This window comes from Octodon degus, unplaced genomic scaffold (assembly GCF_000260255.1).
Source record: "Octodon degus isolate 3935 unplaced genomic scaffold, OctDeg1.0 scaffold00041, whole genome shotgun sequence".
Classification (NCBI taxonomy): Eukaryota; Metazoa; Chordata; class Mammalia; order Rodentia; family Octodontidae; genus Octodon; species Octodon degus.
The window spans coordinates 17,247,132-17,268,812 of record NW_004524617.1 but is presented as its reverse complement, the minus strand read 5'-3'; the positions used below and the strand labels follow the sequence as shown (position 1 = coordinate 17,268,812).

The 21,681-nt window shown below is 33.8% G+C and overlaps 1 protein-coding gene across 4 annotated transcripts in view; it reads left to right on the top strand.

Moving 5' to 3' along the window:
• The window catches only part of Cnksr2 (connector enhancer of kinase suppressor of Ras 2), a 314,719-nt gene that overhangs the window by 103,343 nt on the left and 189,695 nt on the right, over window positions 1–21,681 (top strand). For all 4 annotated transcript variants that reach the window (XM_023715390.1, XM_023715389.1, XM_004631400.2 and 1 more), the window contains exon 5: window positions 4,546–4,587. In XM_023715390.1, coding sequence (XP_023571158.1) covers window positions 4,546–4,587 — 42 coding nt within the window. The remainder of the gene's footprint in view (window positions 1–4,545; window positions 4,588–21,681) is intronic.

Genomic DNA, 21,681 nt, shown 5'->3' with positions numbered 1-21,681 from the left:
TTTTTTATTTTTTATTATTTATTTATTTGTGGAACCGGGGATTGAACTCAGGCCCTTGCGCTTACCAGGGAAGCGCTTATTCCACTGAGCCATCTTCCTGGCCCCTTAAATATATTTTAGATACATGCGTGTTTTAACTTTAATATTGTTGCATTGAACATAATAATGTACTTTATATTTCACAGTATTTACTGTGTCCAGTCATTGCGCAGACTGTTCTGTTTTTAGCCAGCAGTGATGTCTTTTCATTGACTACAGAGTCCAACTGGCACAATTCTTCCTTCTATCATGTTTTACAATATAATCCAAGCTCATCTTACACATTTCCTCTTATGAATGTGATGTACGGCGACATTTGCCAAGAAGGCCTGGGAAATTATATTTAAAGACAATATCAACAGTGGAATGTTCATAATTATAGTTGGTCATTATTCCTATGCCATTTAAGTGTGCTGAGCTAAGAACTATGTACATACCTATGTACATACATACATAATACATTAACAGTGTCTAGAGTTTTCATTTTATTTCAGTAATACATATATATATTTACTCTCTTCTATAATAAAATATTGATGACACCAGTGGTAATAGAATTACAGTCACAAAATTGTTCAATTGTTTCATTTTATAGAGTACACATGACAGATTCAGCACAACAGTAACACTACTATCAACAAATAATATGATTACTGTAAACAATGTATGCTTATTTTAAGAGTATATTTCTTATATCACACTGGAGATGTACAAGTAAATTATATTTTGTCTTGAACTCATTGCTTTCTGCATAATTATTATACCTTTAGTAGGATATACATTTAGATCATATTTACTTTTTTCATTGAAAATTCCTTTGAAGTTTGAATAAGAAATTAAATCTCCTATGAATATTTAACTATATCCTTTGATTCTGGTAAGATAGGAAAATAGTGAATTGTGTATCCACTTCAGCAGAGACAGGCTGTAGAAGTATACTGGGGAACACCAGCACCTTTCCAGCTTTTCCCAGATTGTCTATTCCCAATGCACTTGTGTTTGAAATTAATTTGTACAATGCTTAACTCTTACAAACTCAGGTGCATAGATAAGTGTGCTTTCTGAAAACAAATGCTTTATCTTCACCTTAGCTCTTCTGCATATGTAATTAATAATCAGTTGACTTTGATTAAGCATACGATTAAGCATATTAAGCAAAAGCATTGAATTATATTGTAAAACAATTTGATAAGCATATGCAAATGTGGCTATATTTGTAGCAGACTTCTCCTTTGGCACAAGAACATGGTCAGAAAGGCAAGAGTTAATATTTCTGTCACTTTGTGAGATGATTGGAACCTGAGTTTAGCTTTTCAAAAGTCTGCCCCTGGTTATATAATATGCCACTGACATGAATGTATACTTCACATCTGAAAGGATATTATAGGGGAATATTATTATTAAAAATCAGTGTGAAACAAGACTGCTTTTTTTAAGATTTAACTTAGGAAGTGAAACAAAATGGACTATCATTCCTTAAAAATCATGATACTATGAAAAATACGGCTTTTTTCAGAACATGCCAAGTAATAATTAGCTACATTTATTTTTTGAGGTAAATGCAATTTTTAAAAACTAAAAGTAATGTAGAACACCCATAATACTCAGCTAAAACATTTATTACTTCAATATGTCATCCTCTTGACTGTCAATTTATCTGTGTTTCTCATTTAAATCTCTTACTGGGTTGCTACTAATGTATATTACGTCCATTTTATACATTAAGAAACTAAACCAAAAAGTTGTTGTTGCTGAACAAAGATCGCTTTGTCAGGTTGCTGCTTATTCTGTATTATGCAATTAAAGGTTAAAAATGGCATATTTATTTAAAAATTATAATTTTGTGGAGCCAAATTTCAGTGATAAATATAAACTCTGTACTTACATAAGGATATACTAATTTTAAAATATGCACTTATTAGCTTGAAATTGCTGAAAATAATAAAAATATGAGATCTTATTACTGTTTTCTTAATATGCTAATCTATAGCAGTGGTTGAAATGTTAGATATTTCAAAGATATATCACAGTTAAAATAATTTTTCAGTACATTCTGGGTTTTTTAAAAGTTAATTCTATTGGTACATTTTACATGTGCATAATGACGACATTCAGTGTACAGCATTTGGACCTGTACGAAATGCAGCTTGATTCTGTGCTTCCTCATTCCTCTTTCCTCCCTTTAACTGGTCTCTCCTTAAAAGCTTTGTTTGAATTTTATCTTTTTAATCTCTTTTCTTTTGTCTTCCTTTCTTTCTCCCTCCCCTTCCCTTGTTCCCCTTCTCTTTGATGATTTTCTTGTGGTTTCCTAATATCTATTATAAATATTTGCCTGTATTTCCCCTTTTGGTTTCTCAAACTAGAGAAATAATGGGATGTTTAAACATATGTGTCCAATTTATTTCAGTTAATTTATTATTATTATTATTATTATTATTATCATTATTTTGTATTTTAGGGAAGGGTCTACAGGGGGTTCAGGGTCTCACTACTAGATTGGACTTTTTTTCCATAATTCTATTGAGAAACATATAGCAATGAGACAGCTTCAAACCAAATTGGTAGGACAGTTTCAATAATTAACACATTGCATACATTCTTCCTAGTGGTTAATTGCTGTACAGGATGCAGACATGATATCCTATTTACAAACACTATTAGAACAGATCCCTCTATTCATTAAGAGAATGTAACTATATATCTATCCTAACCACTTTGAATACACAGATACAACATGGAAATTCATCTGTATCCCCTTTTTTTGTTAAGTTGCGTTATTTGAATATTATAGGTGTGTGAACTCAGCAAAATATTCTAAAAGAGTCCAGTAGCCCATAATAGTATTGGGTCTTCTGCTTGACTGGCAATGTCAGAAATTGTTGACCTGAGTCCCCTACTAGATTGGACTTTTGTAGTGATTCCAAAGTTTACAATCTCCCAAGAGCTGAGATTACAGACATGCACCACCACGCCTAGTCTGAATTGCAGGCTCAGGGCACCCCGGGGGCGGGGCTGGCACTGCAGGCCTTGGGATCTGGCCCCTGAACCTGCTTGCAGGCTCTTTAATCCACTGGGCTATTTGGCTGGCCCAACTTTTGCTGTTCTAGGTCTCTTCTGGTTCCAAATTAATTTTTGGATTATTGTCTCTAATTCTGTGAGACATGATATTGGTATTTTGATCTGGATTGCGTTAATTTTGTGTAACAATTTTGAAAGTATGGAAATTTTTACATTTGCTTCTTCCTACCCAAGAGAAACGAATGTTTCCATTTTTTTATATCCTCTTCAATTTCCTTTTTCAGAGTACTGTAGTTTTTCATGTAAACTCTTTACTGTCTTCATTAGATTGATTCCTCACTATTTCATTTTTTTAGTGCTTTTGTGAAAGTTGTGGTTTTTCTACTTTCTGTCTGAATTCATTCGTTATTTGTGCACAGAAATATAGTAGAGTGTTGACTGTGTTTCCAGCTGTGATACTGAATCTGGTTGTTAAATCTGTAATTCTTTTGGTGAAGTTTTTTGGTTTTTTTCTGTGGAGTATAATGTCATCTGCAAATAATGACAATTTAAATTCTTCATCTCTTATCATTATGCTTTTTATTGCTTTACTTTCTCTAATGGCTCTAGCTAATATTTCCAAAACTATATTGAAATGGTATGATGACAGAAGGCATCCTTGTCTTATTCCTGATTGTAAAATGAAAGTATTTTGGTTTTGACCACTTAGTATGATGTTGGTTCTTAATTTGTCATTGATGCCTTTTATTAGATTGAGATCTTTTCCAGTTATCTGTAGATTTTATCATGAATAGGCACTGGACTTTGTCACATGCTTTTTCAGCATCTACTGAGATAATCGTATAGTTTCTATCCTTTGCTCTATTAATACGATGCATTGAATTTATTGATTTGTATGTTTTGAACCATTCCTACAACATTGAGATGAAACCTTCTTGATCATGGTATATAATCTTCTTCATGATTTGGTACATTCTGTTTGGAAATATCTTCTTGCGAATTTGTGTCTATATTCTTGAGAACCTTCTCTGGTTTTGGTATCAGGTTATAGTTGCTTTCAAGAATGATTTTGGAAGTATTGATTCTTTTTCAATTTCATGAAAGTGTGTAAGGAGTGGTTGCATTAGGTCTTCTGTAAATTTCTTATAAAATTCAGAAGTGAATACATGAGGACCTGCACTTTTGGTTGGTAGGTTTTAGTTACATCTTCAGTAGAAGTATACTTAACGTACATATACATTATTAGGCATTTTTAAAGTTGGTGAAATTGGAAAATATAGTTAAATAAAAATAAGATATTTTCAGTAGCTGAGTATGCAAGCTAACTGCTATTAATATTTAGTTAAGAGCTATCCCGATTTTTCCCATCATTATTATTATTTTTAATGGAATTGTCAAGATTTTGCAGATTATCATATAATCCTTAAGAAAATATTTAAAAGAATGCTTGATTTTTTTGGACCTAATGTATGTGTTTCCTTTTTTCAGGACTGTACTGTATATGAAACAGAGAATAAGATTCTTCACGTGGTATGTATACTTGGATTTATTTTCATATCCTTTAAAAATAGTTCTATATTTAAAGAGTCAATAAAAGTCTACAAATTATAAATAAGTAAGCAATAATAAAAATCTGGCTATGTGAGTTAAAAGTACTTTTAGGAAGTCTACAAACCCAAACGTATTAGTTGTAACCATTCTATTTTATCAAATACAGAAAGTATTTGAAGATTGTAATATGTAGCAATGTTGAAATGTAATAAAATAATCAAGATAAAAGAATTTGAGATATAAACTTTTCACTGTGACAGTGTGAAGTATTTTCCTCTGAGTTATGAGTTCATCACTAGTATCGTTTGGATCAGTATTTCATAAGATAGTCAAATTTTCTTTCCTCTGATTTTATACTCATTAAACAACCTTCTAATTACTTTAACTGAGATATGAGCACATTATATGTTTTAAAAATACATCCCGCTTCTTGTCAACGTACAACTGGTTGCTTTTATATGTACATCAATTTTTTTGGTCAATGTTGCTCTGCTATAACAGCTTCTTCACTTCTGATTTGAAATTATGGCACTTTGCATCTGTTAGGTACTAGATGGTAAAGAAGCATTTTCCTTACCCGTTTTATTCCTGCAGCTTATGAGTTGTATATGTCTGGCATGTTTGAATATTTACAAAATAATACTTTGAATTTAGAAAAGAAAACATTTTTAGATATCTTACCTAAGTCCATTGGGGGGAAATACTAATTTGGAGTTTCAGCAGTACAGTAATACTGGTCTTTTATGTTACCAGGTATATATGTAAGTAATACTGAATAATCCTCTTTCCCTCATTGTACAGCAGTAGTGGCCTTGGAGGTTTATTGAGAAGTCCTTAAGAGGGTCTACAGTTAATGTATTGTTCTCCTTGGTAGCATAGAAAGGAGAGTAATCACTATCAAACTCCTTTTCATCTGGTTAATAGAAACTGTTATTTAGGGTTTCTATATTTAGGGTTTATTAGTTTAAGTTATACAAGCTTATTAAGGTTATGCATCCCTAGTCAAAAAATCCAAGATCCAAAGTGCTTCAAAATCTGAAAACTTCTCAGTTCTGACATGATATCACAGGTGGAAAATTACATATCTGACTTTATGATGGATTAGAAATAATACTCAGGATCAGAACACAGTTTATTTGGCATCACTAAGGACAAAACATGATCCTCCAATACCTCCATAGCTGTATCGTTTTTGCGAGTGCAGATCCCCCTTCCCCACAAGGGGTGATAAAATCTATATTCGTATAGACCAGATATGTCAAAGGAGGGCTCCACATGATGCCCCCAACGTACATTGTATTTACTGTGCTATTTTCCTTATTCTCTGCTCTGTAGTATAAGGATATTGTTTAAAAATGCCAAAAGGAACTGCACATACCTCTGTCGGTAACAGTGAAAGAGACATTTGTGTTAATCTGTAGCACAGAAAGTTAAGGTGTTGAATAAATTGGAAAATGATGTACATGTGGCACTTTATATAGAAGAGTATAGTGTTGGAATGATTTTAAGAAAAAAGTGGAAAGTGATGCACAGAATTAATGAAAAGTAGAACAACACTGCATAATGTTAAAAATGAACTTCTATTTCATTTTTTAATTGATGTTGAACTAGCAAAAAGAGTTCTGAATCAAGGTGATCATAATAATAATGAAAACAACAGTGTTAATACTATAAAAATGCCTGGAAATGATATAGTGGAAATGTATAATGAGTTTTTTGCAACTTTAGAGCAGTATTCATTTATAATACAAGAGATCCTGACAGTTTAAAATCAAAGAGAAATTTCTCAGTCAAAAACTAAGGTTAATAAAGCAGATGACTCTATAGGAAACATTTTTAAAAACTATCCGAAATATTCATCCCTTTGAACCCCTACTTTCTGTTCCCTCAATTTCTTCTGACATTTCTTCTCACATAAAACAGTATAGTACAATTTATAACAACCTTTTAATAAAACAGTAACATAAATGGTAACTGAAATTCTGCTATTATATGTTGTTACTGCTGGTTAACAGCTGACACAAGTATCTTAGTGGTGCTTAAATGTTCTACGTAGTTACTTTGAACAATTATTTTTTCACTATATCAATAGTATATTACTTTTATTATTGTATACTTAGTGTGAATAGATGTAAGAAAATGGTTACATATTGGTACCATATCCATTTAGAATGGATACCTGTAATCCCAGCACTCACCAGACTGAGGCAGGAGGATCACTGGGAGTTTGAGGCCAGCGTGGGTTACAAAATGAGCTCAAGGGCAGCCTAAAATGCATAGTGAGATCTTGTGTCAAAACAAAACAAGACAAGACAAGACAAGACAAGACAAGACAAGACAAGACAAGACAAGACAAACAAAACAAAAAGAATGGCTGGTGATGATAAATGACTACAGATTGTCCACATGGGTAACTGAAATAGTGATACCTTTCCTTTGTTTTTTCAGTGTTCACAAACTTTTTCATGATGAAAAACATTTTAAAATATAGTGTAAAATTACTTTCAGGCTATGTACATAAGGTAAACATGAAGCATAAATGAATTTTGTATTTACACATGCGTTGTATGCCTAAGATGTCTCATTATATACATGAAAATATTCTAAAATCCAGAACACTTCTGCTTCCAACTATTTGCATTAGCATATGTTTGTAATACCTAGTAATTAAATTTCTTTTGAGGAATTGTTACATAAAAATAAATATGAATAAGAGATACTCAATTTGTATCTCATTTAATCTTAATTTTACAAATGGTGATACCTTTGGCCTCCAATACTATTAGCTATTTGAATGTTTGAACACAAATCTGATGCCAAGGCACATTCCCTTAAGAGATATGGCAGTTGCTACCAATTTTAGTTTGAAACTGTGTTTTTCCAGTGGAACTCAGTGTGACTATTTCAGTGTGCCTATTGTTTCAATAACTAAGGAACATGAAGAGACCCTTTTCCTCCTACATTTTATTTTCTTTGAATGACTATTCTATTGGCATTGAATTTTCTGTGACAATGACTTGTTTCTGAAGCATTGAATTTGCTGAATTAGACACTGGCATGGTGCTGTGATTTTTCAATGGCTAGACTTCAAGTCTCTTACTGAGGTCAGTGTATATTACTTCTTTTTCTTTATAAAATTTCTCAGGATTAACCTGTTTTTTGTCATTTCTATCAAAATATAGTTTGCCTTATGCATTGACAGAAATTTCAAGTATAAATAATTGGAAAATTCATCTTATAATATTAATTTTATGTATTACTGTAATTCTTTTTCTTTTTTGTTTTGTTTTGATTTTTTTTTCTAATATATTTGGTACAGGGTCTCACTATGCAGCTTGGACTCATAGTGATCCTCCTGTTTTCAGCCTCCCCCACACTGGGATTACAAGCATGCGCCACCACACCTAACTTCTGTGGCCAGCTGAGCGCATCCAGGAGCGGAGCCTGTGTAGCATGTGCTGCCAGGGATCAAACCCCAGTTCCTGCACTTGCCTAAGCAGGTGTTTACTTTGCTGAGCTAGCTCACCGCTGTAATTCTATGCTTCAATTTGTATCCATGATTTCTCTTTGCCCTAAGTTTTTCACTTTATGTATGGTGTATATTTTTATATTTGTTGATACATTTTATTGAAATAAAACTAATAGGTAAGAAATGCATATTTGTAATTAATATTGAAATATTAGCAAAGGCATTGTACATAATTCATGGAAAAAATCTGTAAGAGGTTTCAAAAAATAAAATGTTTTATTTTTGAAGAAAATACAAACTCTACAATGTGATGAACTAGAGATGAACTTCAATGATAAAAGAGGGCAGGAGAGTTGTACAGATTTCTACAGTGAGATTTCTTTTTTTAATTTTTTTTTTTTGGTGGAACCGGGGATTGAACTCAGACAGTTGGGCTTGCCAGGCAAGCGCTTATTCTACTGAGCCATCTCCCCAGCCCCTACAGTGAGATTTCTGCACAAAAGTCTTAAATATAATTTTAATTAGTTATGCTAAGGAAAAAAAGCTCTTTATGACTAAAATGATGTTTTAAATTTTGTTAAAACCACAATATATAATAATCAGATTTTAACTAATTTTTAAATCATTTAAAATATTTTCATTTTTTAAACAATTTTTAATGTTTTAAATTCCTAATGGCTAATACCATGAGTGTAACATTTCATTTCTATATCCCATATTTCAGCTTTTGAGTTGCTAAATATTAGAAATGAGTGACAACATAAATAACAGTAAAGACATTTAAAGGCAAATGTCATATGTGTAATGTGGAAAGTTTTGCATTCCAGCAAATGAGAATTGAATCATGACAGTAGATGTTAATGAGACAATTAAGCTCTGAAAAATTTGCATTTGCATGTTATCCTCTAACCTCTTTCTTTGAAGATAGTCCAGCTTCCACTAGGAGATTGTTGTATGTTTGCTTCTGTGTCAATTTTCTTAAGATAAGAATTAAGATTTTTCAAATCATGAAAGAATATGCTGAACCATGTAGCATATGATGTTACAATGCTTGGTTTAATAGAAACATTTCAGAGCAGTAATCTTTTCAGATCTTTTAGTGGATAGGAGAAATCACTTTGAGTCCAAAAAACAGTACTTGAATGCTGGTTCTGTACTGTCTCAGTGAACTTTCAATTGATTTAACTGTTTTTAGCATTTTGATCCTAACATGATTATTAATATCATTGTTTCCAGATAAAAAATGATAGGTTCTTGTAAACAGAGCTGTATACTTTCTTACCCTCTTTCCAATACTTTTTATCATTCACATTTTATTTTATTAGAGTTTATTTCTTCTCCTTCATACTTTTTATATACATCAGAAATTGAAAAGCCTGAAAAAAGGAAATTGAAAAGCCTGAGTTTTAGAACAACTTGTTTAGAATCAAACTTAGTTCATCTGAATGACCTCTTTGTTTTTATGATAGTTGAATATGCTAAACAAAATATCAGTTTTAATGACCCCTCCTGAAAGATGACTTTACATATTTTTTATGAGCACTGGAGCCTGATTTCTTTTGGAAAATGCAACCTATGAAGAAAACTAAAAGCAGGTAGTTTATGTTGATTGATGATGCCGAAGCATAGAAGTAAAACTGGGAGAGAGAATAGATATGGATTCTAGGGTTGTTCACCACCATAAAGAACTAGAGTTCTATCAAGACCTTCTGGTTTGTTTGTTTGTTTGTTTTTTGGCAGAACTGAGGATTGAACTCAGGCCCTTGCGCTTGCCAGGGAAGCACTTATTCCACTGAACCATCTCCCTGGCCCCTTCTCAAGACCTTCTGAGGAGCCTGCAAAATATGCCTCAGAATTGTCTAGCCCACCTGCCAAACACTGAAGAGAGAACACTTATCGACTGGCTCTAAACCAGTTTTTCCCTTCTTCGAATGTTGCTCTTTAGTGTGAGAACTTGAAAGAAAAAATGGAAAAAAGAAAATGAACTTTTTCAAAAGGAAAGAGTTACTGAGTTGAAGAGGACAGGAGAAGGAGTTTGGGAAAGAGGTTTATCTATATATGTAAGCAGGATAGTTTGGACCACTGTACTGTGCATTTCTGCTGGCCTATGGAAAGGAGCAGATAATGCTTAATTTGTTTTGTCTCCTTTTTTTTCGATTGTTGGTACTTTTTCTCTTCTTAATTTCTTAAACATTTCTTTTTTTTTCTTTCTTCCAATTTTGCAAGTGTATATCTGGTAATATGAATAACTGGTAGGAAGACAACACTATGCATTGCAACAAATATCATGAAATTCATATTACTTTGTTAAATGATATTCTGTATCACTTGTAATTTCTTCTGTTTTATACTCTTTAAAAAATAAAAAAAAATACTCTAAAAGTTGCACTTAGGACCGTAAAGTCTCTCACCATACCAGCTTCAGAATACATCAAAGTTCTTCAGGGAAGAAAGCAAATGTAGTGCAACCAAAGTAAAACAGACTGCCATGATGGTAGCTTGGGAGAAAATGGACTTGAGAGTATGTGAAGTGGGACCTAAAACCTATCTAGTTCAGTGGAACATGCCATTCATTATATGTCTTATTCTTGTGCTCTTATTTCAAAAATAAAATAAAACATATATACTGGTTAGAATTTTAAAAAATAAATTTCCTTTAAAAGCTTTACAGAATCATGGGAAGAAAAAAAATCAATAGATCTCTTTGTGGCAATTTAAATTTTTAATTATTTTGGGTTACATGTGTTATCGACATTTATATAAGTTCACAAAAGCAAGTTTCAAATACTAGAAGTAATATTTGTGTAAAAAAGAATGACCTTTACAAAAAAGACAAGAATTTGGAGAACTATGCAGTAGACCAAATCTTTAATTTGTCCAGAGAGTAGGAGAGGCAATTGTTAAGAGGAAGGAAAATTATCATTTAAGAAGATTTTCTATACCCTAGGAATTCCACAGAGAATCCAACCCTGGGAAAATTATTCCCATACCTAGGAAGCTAAAATAAAGAGCTTAGGAAGTTTGTGAGATGTGATGTCTTTTCCTGAATTAGTTCTACACTTAACCACTTAAGAGTTTACCCTGAGCATAACTTGAGCAGTGCATTTGGTTACACACTATGCCGAGCCTAACCGAGGCAGATGTCATTTCAACCAGATGATTCTTTCCAGGCAAGCGCTTTATTCTACTGAGCTATCTCCCTGGCTTTTTTTTTTTTTTTTTTTTTTTTTTTTTTTTTTTTTGTGGAGCTGGGGGTTGAACTCCGGCCCTTGCACTTGCCAGGGAAGCGGTTATTCCACTGAGTCATCTCCCTGGCCAACCAGATGATTCTTGCATTGAGTAAATGTAATGAAATTGTCACTTCTATTTTTCATATTATTTTATAAAAAGTAATAGAGGGGCCAGGGAGATGGCTCAATGGAATAAGCGCTTCCCTGGCAAATGTGAGGGCCTGAGTTCAATCCCCGGTTCCACAAAAAAAAGTAATAGAAAATATGCAATTTTATTTTATCTTGTACTTAAATAATCCAGCTAGTGAGTGATTAAAGATGAGTAAACAACAAGAATAGGACATACAAGAAATATCCTTTAATATACTACAAGAAAAATCCTTTTTCATGCAGCAGGCTTATTGAGAACATTTGTTTAATGTTCTCAGGAAGAGTCAAAGGAACATTGCCTCTATTAATAAAAAAAGAACATCATACTATAGAAAGATAACGCCACTATAAACTGAGAGCAAAATGAACTAAGAAAATAGTTCTGTAAAATTTAACAACACAGAAATGGAAGTTAAGCCATGATGAAAGAAAGTTGTATATTAAAACATCTCACATGGTGGAACACAAAACAGACTTTAATAGTACATTTAAGTATTTAGTAAATAAGCAGAAAAACAAAAAGTAGGAGAAGATCAAAGCAGTACAGGATAGAGCATGACGACCAACACTCAACTGATAGTTACTTTATAAAGAAGAAAGCAGAAGAAAATAAAGGATGTATTATAATAATTCAGGAGCACAAATTTGTTTTTAAAGAGAAAATAGTAATAAAAATAAAACTGACTTTCAAAACAAGATAATAAGAGAGTAAAAAATATGACCTATTGCTTATTGTCATCTTCATAATAGTTATTCAGTGTACAAGATATAGTTATCAAATATTGTCCAAACAGTATTAGTGCAAATCTTTCTCTTCAGTGAGCAAAAGAAACTATCTGTATAACTATCTTGTGTGCATATATATATTTTTTTTTCCTTCACCTCCCCTTATTTCTCTTTCCCCCATCAGTTTCTCTTTTCTTTTGAACAGTTTCTTCCAAATTCATAGTATCTATTGCATAGTTTGGGTTTTATTTACTCATTCAGCTTCTCACAGTAGTGACACAATGCAATATTTACACATAGGGGTCTAATTCATTTCACTTAGGAGCATGGTCTCAAGTTGTATCCTTTTACCTGTAAAAGTTCTCAGTTTAACCTTCTTTGTGGCTGAGTAGTACTGCCTTGTATAAAAAGACCACATCTTTTTTGTCCACTTCTTGGTTGATGAACATATGAGTTGTTCCCAAGATACTACCCTCCTACCAACAGAGTAAAAGGGTTGCTTTTCCCCATAGTTCCTCCAGCATTTATTATTGGTGAATTTCTTCATTGTAACCATTCTTTCTGGGGTGAGATGGAATCTCTGTGTTGTTTTAATTTGCATCTCTGTAATGACCAGTGATGTTGAACATTTTTTCATGTTTGTCATTTGTATTTCTTTACCTGCATTGTGTATATTCATCTTTAATGCCCAATTTGGATTGGGTCTTTGAATTAGGGGGCCTGATTTTTAAAAATTCTTTGTATGTTCTAGGGAGAAAGTCTTTGTCAGAGGGACAACTGTTTTAATTATTCCCACTTTATGGCTTGTCTTTTCAATTTGTTGGTGATTTCTTTTGTTATGCAAAACATTTTTTTGATTCTTTGTAGTATTACCTGTATAGTCTAGGTTTTGCTTATGTAATCTCTGTCTATGTCTGTCTTCAAGTTTTCTGTTTTCTCTTCCAATAGATTTAGTGTTTCTGTTTTAATAGTTAAATCTTTGCTCCATTTTTGCTCTAGTGCCTTGTAATAGGCATGAGTCTAGTTTTCATATGTGGAAACTAGTGTTTCTAGCACCATTTATTAAAGTGGCTATTTTTCTTCCCGCAAACATATTTGCCCTGTTTTCAAAGATAAGATGGCTGAGTGTATTTGGAGTTGTTTCTACATCTTCTGTTCTGAGGAACAGAAATTTGGAAAACTTACCAAAGTTAGAAACTATACTAGAAAAGTAGTACTTTCAAGATACACTTTGGTAACATTTTATAATTCTGATGGCAAGTGTCCATCTGGTATTCAGTTTGCCAGAGGGAATAGAGAAACTGGGGTACTGACTTACAAGGAAGCAAATACTAGATTGTAGTTAGTTTTTTACTTTGTAACTGTAACTGCAAGTGGATAAAAAAATCTACAAATCGTTTAGAGAAAAACAAAGGCAGAAAATATTTGTATTTCATTATTATTTATGTGTCAGTGTAACAAAAAATTTCATGTCAACTAGTCACTAAAGTACCTTTTAAAAATATATGCTTTGGGGCCAGGGAGATGGCTCAGTGGAATAAGCGCTTCCCTGGCAAGCGCAAGGGCCTGAGTTCAATCCCCGGTTCCACAAAAAATAAATAAAAATATATGCTTTTAGGATTACCAAGAGAAAAAAAGAAAAGTTAAATTACACAATAATATAAAATACTGAACAATGAAGTATTAGAGGTGAACATCAAATCCAAATGAGATGGTAAGGAAGTCAAAACTATACATGAATGCTAGCTACTGTTTTAACAATGGATTTTATTGATAATAAATAAAAAATAATGCACCTCGTATGTATTTATACATATTTTTAAAGGCACAAGCTCTGAATTCCTATATTAAATCATAAAGGCTACCAGTAGCTCCCAGTGGCAATTATCCTCAGGTAATAAGGATCTCCTATAAAACAATAATGAACTATAAAGTTTAATGTATGAATTCATAAACGCAATGTCCACACACATTCATAAAACATGTTCAAATGGTAATGAAAATCCTTAATGAAAGAGAATGGAGTAATTGCTTGCTAGGCAAGTATATTCACTAAAGTGGAAAGCAAGTTTTAGGTGATTTCCAGGCTCAAAAGCATTCAAACACTGACTGTATATTGACAATGTGACTCAAGTAGTGTACAAATATAGTTGGCCATCATGAAAACCTTAAAATGGCTGGTCCTGGTGATCCTCACCTTTAATCCCAGCTACTTTAGAGGCTGAGGCAGGAAGATGGGAAGTATGGGGCCAGCCTGGGCAATCTATCAGAATCTTGTCTCAGAATAAAAATAGTAATAATGAGAGAGCTATGGATGTGTAACTCTCGCCTAGGATGTACAAGTTCCTAGGTTTGATTCCCAGTATGCCACACAACCTCACACACAAAACAACTCATGAGTTAATATTGTTACTATCATCTTCATTTTACAGATAAGTAAACCAAAGCATAGAGATTAAAAAATGATGAAGTGCCATAATTGGGATTTAAAACCACATTTCAACTCTGGTAATCTAGCTCTAGACTACATATTTCTGTACTCTTTGGGGAATCTAATCTAAAAATAAGCTGCAGAATGCAATAATATCATTATAGAAAGTTTTCATAAAAGCACTAAATATAGTAACAAAATGGGAAATAATAAGGTAATACTTCTGTAAAGTGTAAGACAGCCATAGTATATAATATTTACTATTCCCAGTTACTGAGACATTATAGTTAATATTTTTAATATACCTGAAATATTCTGATGCCAGTGTTAAAGCAAATATTCTAATGGTAATGTTGATCAAAGCCTTACAAATTCAGAATAAATAATAACTGTTGAAAAATTTAAAAAGTAAGAATATTCTGTAATATTAACATATATTTTACTTGCTTGGTAAGATAAGAGCTTATTTTAATAGATTCTAATATCTTTCAATTTTTATTCCAATTAGCTTACAGTATTTTTTAATGGAAAAAAAGCAAAAATATATTCTTGTATTTTTATAAATATGATGGCTTTTAAGGAATAAATATGTATTTCCTATAGTAAAAAAGTGATGTAAGCAATTCTTATGGTAGATTTTTGTGTTCACTTTTCTCATCTTGAAAGATATGGCAAGTTAGGTCCAGCCAAATAGCTCAGCAGATTCAAGTGCCTGCAAGCAGGCACAGAGGCCAGGAGTTCAATCCCTGTGCTGAGATGGCAATTGAGACTGGGTGTGGTGGCATGCACCTGTAATCCCAGCACTTGGGAGGCTGTAAACAGGATGATCACTAAGAGTCCAATCTAGTAGTGAGACCTTGAACACCCTATAGATCCTTCCCTAAAATATAGGGAAGAAAAGAGATATAGTAAGTTATTTGTGGTTAAGATTAGATAATAAGGTCCTCTTGTTTCCACCTCCTGGGTGTGGAAATATAGGAGTGCACCAGTACATCTAGCTGGTTTGTTTGTTTTTGTTTTTGAGGGGTTTTTTTTGTTGTTGTTGTTGTTTTTTAACAAGAGACTAGGGTAATTTCGGCTGAGTTCTTAGATAGCAGATTGGATTGGATAACACCTAGTGGTCACTATAAACCTCACAATTCACACAAAAATGATCTAAAATGATCTCATTGTTTTTCTCTGGTAGTACTTTAGAGGAGTTACAAATTTTTCATGGATGAGATTAGAGAGAAAGTTTATTCAAGGATAAGACAGGCTTTTCTCACTATTGTTCTCCATTAATTTTTTTATTTTTTTCGGAACTGGGGATTGAACTCAGGCCCTTGCGCTTGCCAGAGAAATGCTTATTCTACTAAGCCATGTCCCCGGCCCCTCTCCAGTAAAATTGAAGTAAAATTATTTGTTAATTTTCTGATTCCTAATAAGATCAATGGAAATACACACACACACACACACACACACACACACACACAATGATGGGATAATGAGGTACTGTGAATAGCACAAAGTTCTATGAGAACATAAATTGTTTGCAATGTTCAGCAGGGATGTCTATTAATATGAAATGTGAGAATGAATAAAAAGATAGAACAGCTTGTGTTTCTTTGGAAATTGACATTAACTGTATTGGCTAGACAACAGAGTGCAACCCTAAAGGACAAAAGGCAATACAATCACTGTAGTATATATCTCAGTGATTTTTTTTTTTTTTTTTTTGGCAGAACTGGGGATTGAACTCAGGCCCTTGCGCTTGCCAGGGAAGCGCTTATTCCACTGAGCCATCTCCCCGGCCCCTCTCAGTGATTATTGACTAAAGATAAATATTATATTGTATCTCTGTTGATTTGATATTTTCCTCACTAAGGCTTTGTTGCAAATTGCATATTCTTTGGCTTTTTGAAGACAATCTGTTTTGTTCTACACAGACCCTTATTTTATATAGTAAATGAATTACTGGGAGTCTGAGTTCTTGTCACTTTCTCTACTCTCCTCGCTCCCAGCTTTTCCTGCCACTTTTACATCTGGAGAGATAAGCACTCCAAAGAAGCCATCTCAGACCTTGGGCTTCCGCTAACTTAATCTGCTCATTGGTGAGCCTGGAGCACCTGTCAGCTTTGATCAATTCGTGGAAAGCCCAGGCCAGATATAATCATTGAAGTCACACTGTTTAAATCAGACTGTTCTGAGCCAAATTACACCTTTGACATTAACCAGCATTGTTGTCTTCTATGTGATGCTTGCCTTTTTTATCCTATCATTTTTATAAAGATAATGGAATGAATAAATACACTAAATACCTATTTAATAATTTTAATGTTAAGATGATCTTTTAGCTGTACAGTGCTTTATGTTTTGAGAATGCACTCTTTTATCCCTTTCCAACTTATTTTCACATTTATTTAGTGTTTTTCTTTTTCTTTTTTTTTTTTTTTGTGGTACCGGGGGTTGAACTCAGGACCTTGCACTTGCCAGGCAAGCACTTTTTCTACTGCGCTATCTCCCTGGCCCTATTCATTTAGTCTTGACAATAAGGTTTATTTAGGAATGTTAAGTATCTGCTTTATCGCATAAGCATTCTTTGTAATTTTTCTATTTCTTTACATTTATGAATTTTGCATTTCTAAACTCCATCTGGGCTGAATTTTTTGTGTTTTCTCTGCTATTCAGACTAGAAATAACTTAAAATTTACAAAGTCAACAGTTAGACATGAGATGATCCTGCAGAAGAAATTAAAGAGCTCAAATTAGTCTTTCCTCCAACATCTATATTTGTATTTATATAAGCAAAGCTTTCTACATCCAATTGTCAAAATGCATGAGGTTGTATTTAAGTATCAGTGTAGCAGAATGCCCCATAATTAAATAAAGGTGATTTTATTAATATTTATTATTTGGAGATTTCTTAAAATCATTAGCATTCTGACTTAAAAGTTCATAAAATAACTTTATATTTTTCTTCAGAAGGCCCAGATACTGTGAAAAGGCAGCTTTTGCTACTAATGGCATGGTCTTTCTTATTAAATCTGTGATCTTGTTACAAATTCAAATTGAATTTTATTGTTTTGGCATAAGTGACATTTTTCTTGTAATCATAGCATTTGCACATACAAATTTGGGTCACCATCGTTCAAAGGTTGTCTTAGTTGTCCATTCATCACTGGAAAACTACCGGACATTTGCAACTTAAAGGAGAAAAAGTTTATTTTGGCTCACAGTTTATAGAGGTTTCAGTGCTTAGTAGTGTAGCTCAAACACAGGGAAATATGGCAGAGAGGCATGGCAGAGGAGGCATGTTTATGGGATGGCAATCAGGAAGCAGGCAGATCAAGAGAAGGAGGGAGATATGCCCTTTCAGATCACCCTGCCAAAGACCTATATCCTTCGACCAGGCTTTATCTCCCATCATCACCTTCAACTATAACCTTATCAGATGATTAATTTGCTGAGGAATATCATACCACATTCCAAAAACCACTTCAAAACTACACTTATAAATGTTATGAGGCTTTAGAGCGGCATTTAATAGCAAACATGAATTCTGATATTGCATATTACACATAGAAAGCATCAATGTGCTGCTTCTCTTTTCAGCTAATGGAACTGTCCTATCTGCCCTCTTCACTATCTTCATGCTGAACCTAAAAAGAGTCACTAACACTATTACTGAAATAGTTGGAGGATTGGAGTCTGTTAATTCTATAAAGGCCTTAACTCTTTGACGGTCTCACAGTATTATGCTAAAGCAATATGACTACATAGAAGCACAAATTAACCAGAAGATTATATTTCTATATTAAAAATATTTTTAAAGAGATTACAAAATAAGGGCTGGCCAGATAGCTCAATGGACTAAAGCAACTGCTTAGACAGGTGCAGGGACTGGAGTTCGATCTCTAGCGTGCACTGCAGTCCCACCCCTGGGGTGCACTGAGACTGGGTGTGTAGATGCTCTCCTGTAATCCCAGTGCTTGGGTGGCCCAAAATAGAAGGATCACTTCTGTCATCTAATCTGTGTAGTGAGACCCCATAGACCTTGTACTAAATACATGAAGAGAGAGTACAAAATGGTATTAAATCAGAAAAATTACAAGTGATACAGAATTTAACTAAACAAAATAATATGAATTTCACAGTATCTGTTGTATTTCATAGAGTTGTCTTCAAATTTGTTGTTCATAATACCGGGTATATGCATGCAAAATTGGAAGAAGAAAGAAAATAATATACAAAAATTAAGAAAATAAAAAGGTTGAAGAATTGAAAAAAGATACAAACAGCTTAAGCACCACTTACTCCTTTGCATAGACCAGCAGAAATCCATAGTACAGTTGTCCGAGCCACCCTGCTTACAAACATAGATAGATCTCTTTCACTCACTCCCTCTCCTGTCCCTTCTTCTCAACTCAGTAATTTCTTCCTTTTGAACAAGTTCATCAAAGAGTATATTTATTGAGATCACTCTTAATATTTAATCAAATATACTATGGATTTTCTTTATTAACTTCATTGCAGGCATCATAAGAAGGAAAGTAGAATGAGAATGAGAACATGTCTGTGTATGACGGGGTTCTCACTGCTTCCATCTTATATTCCTTAAGATCTGTGAAACCTTATCCCTAATGGTTCTTTAGAAGGAAGCAGCCTCGATAGCTTCAGTTAATTCTGTTAATTCTTATAATATCAAGTTGAAGTAATAAAGGGCTGGGGAGATGGCTTATTAGAATAAGTGCTTCCCTTGCAAGCGCAAGGACCCGAGTTCAATCTCCAGTTCTGGAAAAAAAAAAGATGAAATAATTGATCCCCAGTACAAAAAAAGAGAGAAAGAAAGAGCAGAAACAAAGAAAGAGAGAAAAAACAGATGAAGTAATTGCAAGTTCATTGTTTGTTGAATCCATTGTATTCAACAGTTATTTCTCCTAAAATATAGATACATATCTAAATCCCTTTGATGAATTTGAATTCTTTTCAATGTTTGTAGTACATATTGGTAAATAAGGGAGTGCATGTACATAATAGATCTGAATTTTTTGCTTCTTCCCATTCACCCACTTCCCCTTCACCATCTTCACCTTCTCCCTAACCCTTTACCCCTTCATCTCTAGATCTGTTTATGGTTTGCTGAAGACCTATGTCCCTTTCCTATTATCCATCCTATAAGTTTTTATACTTTTAGTTGCTTATATAAGAGAAACTGTGATATTAGATATTGTATGTCTAATTTATTTTAACTTGTCATTACAAACTCAAGTTGCATGCACTTTCTTACAAATGACTGAAATCTGCCCTTCATTATTGCAGAGCAGTATTCCATTGTGTATAAATACCATATCTGCTTTATTCTTCTGTTGATGGTCATAGAGTTCACTTCCAAAACTTAGATATTATGAATTGTGCTCCTGTAAACACAGATATGTATATATCACCATAATATGGTATCTTTAACCCTTTGGGGAAGATACTTGCAAGAGAAATAGCTGAGTTGGATGCAATTTCTAGTTTTAGCTATTTGAGGAATCTCCATGCTGATAGTGATAATACTAGCTTACTTTCCCAGTGACAGTTAGAAGCATTGTTGTTGCCCACAGCCTCACCAATTTGTTTTATAGTTCTTTATTGGGGGGGTGATAAACCTTTTTTCAGGGGTGAGGTTCCATTTCAGTGGGGTTTCTTTTCCAATTTTCATGCTTTATTATGCCTTGGTAAATATTTGAAGTCCATAATGATTACATTCTTAATGGGGGCTGGTACATGTATATAACATATCCTAATTCTTATATTTATCCCCTTTACCTCTCCTCTCTTGTGTTAGTTTAATTTATGTTAACCTAATGGTAAGAGATTTTGAGCTTTTTTCATGTACTTATTAATCATTTTTACTTATTCTGAAAAGTTTCCATTCATTTCAGTTACCTATTTTTGATAGTCTTTTATTTTGGGGTATCTAATATGTTTTAGTTCTTTATATGTTCTAAATATTTCATAATAGCTGGGAAATTTTTTTGAATTCTGTATTCTCACCATATTGATTGTTACCTTTGGTATGCAGTAGCTTTCTAATGTGACGTAATTCCATTTTTTATTCTTGATGTTATTTCTTATATAATTTGGAGTTCTATTCAGAAAGTCCTTACCTATTCCTATGACTTCAAAAATTTAAGCTGGCCCCAAGCCCTGCTCCACTCACTTAGTAGACAGGAGCGGAGAAGAAACACATATCTCCCTCCCTTCATCAGCCCAGGCCCATGGGAGGCAAGAAGAAAGTGGCCAAAACACAATCCTAGCCAGCTCTGCTGCTGGGTTCTTCATATCACAGGGAATAGAAATGGCAACCAAAAGACTCACTTGATTGAAGAGAAGAGCAACAACCAGAGATAAAAGTTTGTTATACCACAAAGCCTGGGATAGTGATACCCTGGGAAATAAGATCAGAAAGGGTAAGAGCTAGACAAAGATCTGGGATCCCCTGGAAGATTCAGGCTCAGGTCAGGAGGATGATGTATGCATATGATTGTGGGAGGCCAGGTTTGCTGGATATAGTATTCAGAGGGGCTAGATCTGAAGAAAATGTTATCTATTCCAGTGGTAAGGTATGCTTGAGCTCATGCCCTACCATCCACCTCCAGCAGAAATGTGTGGTCCGAATTACTATAGGTTAATATCTAGGGAGCATAACTGTCTTCAATACAGTTATAAACATCTTTGCTCCAGTTAAGGGCAGTTAGTAAGTGGTTCTTAGGGTTTGTCAATATCCAGTTGATATTTACCTCACTTGTTGCTGTGTTTACTAGTATAGCCAAGATGATGTTGTTGGTGCTGTCCATTGGTTTTCTCTGTATGCTAATATCTGTATTGCCTGGGCTCATAAACAATACTAAAGATCACTCCTAAAGAATGGGGAACGAGTTTTTCTGCCGAGTTCCGGGAGCCCCCAGACCCAGTCCTAGCCCAGGTCCGGTGAGTGTGCAGAGACTTTCCTGCTACCCTGCGCCGGCGGGACCAGTCCCAGCCCAGGCGCAGCGTGGGCCGGACCCTCTCCCAGCCCCTCGGGCCGCCCCCCACCACTCCGC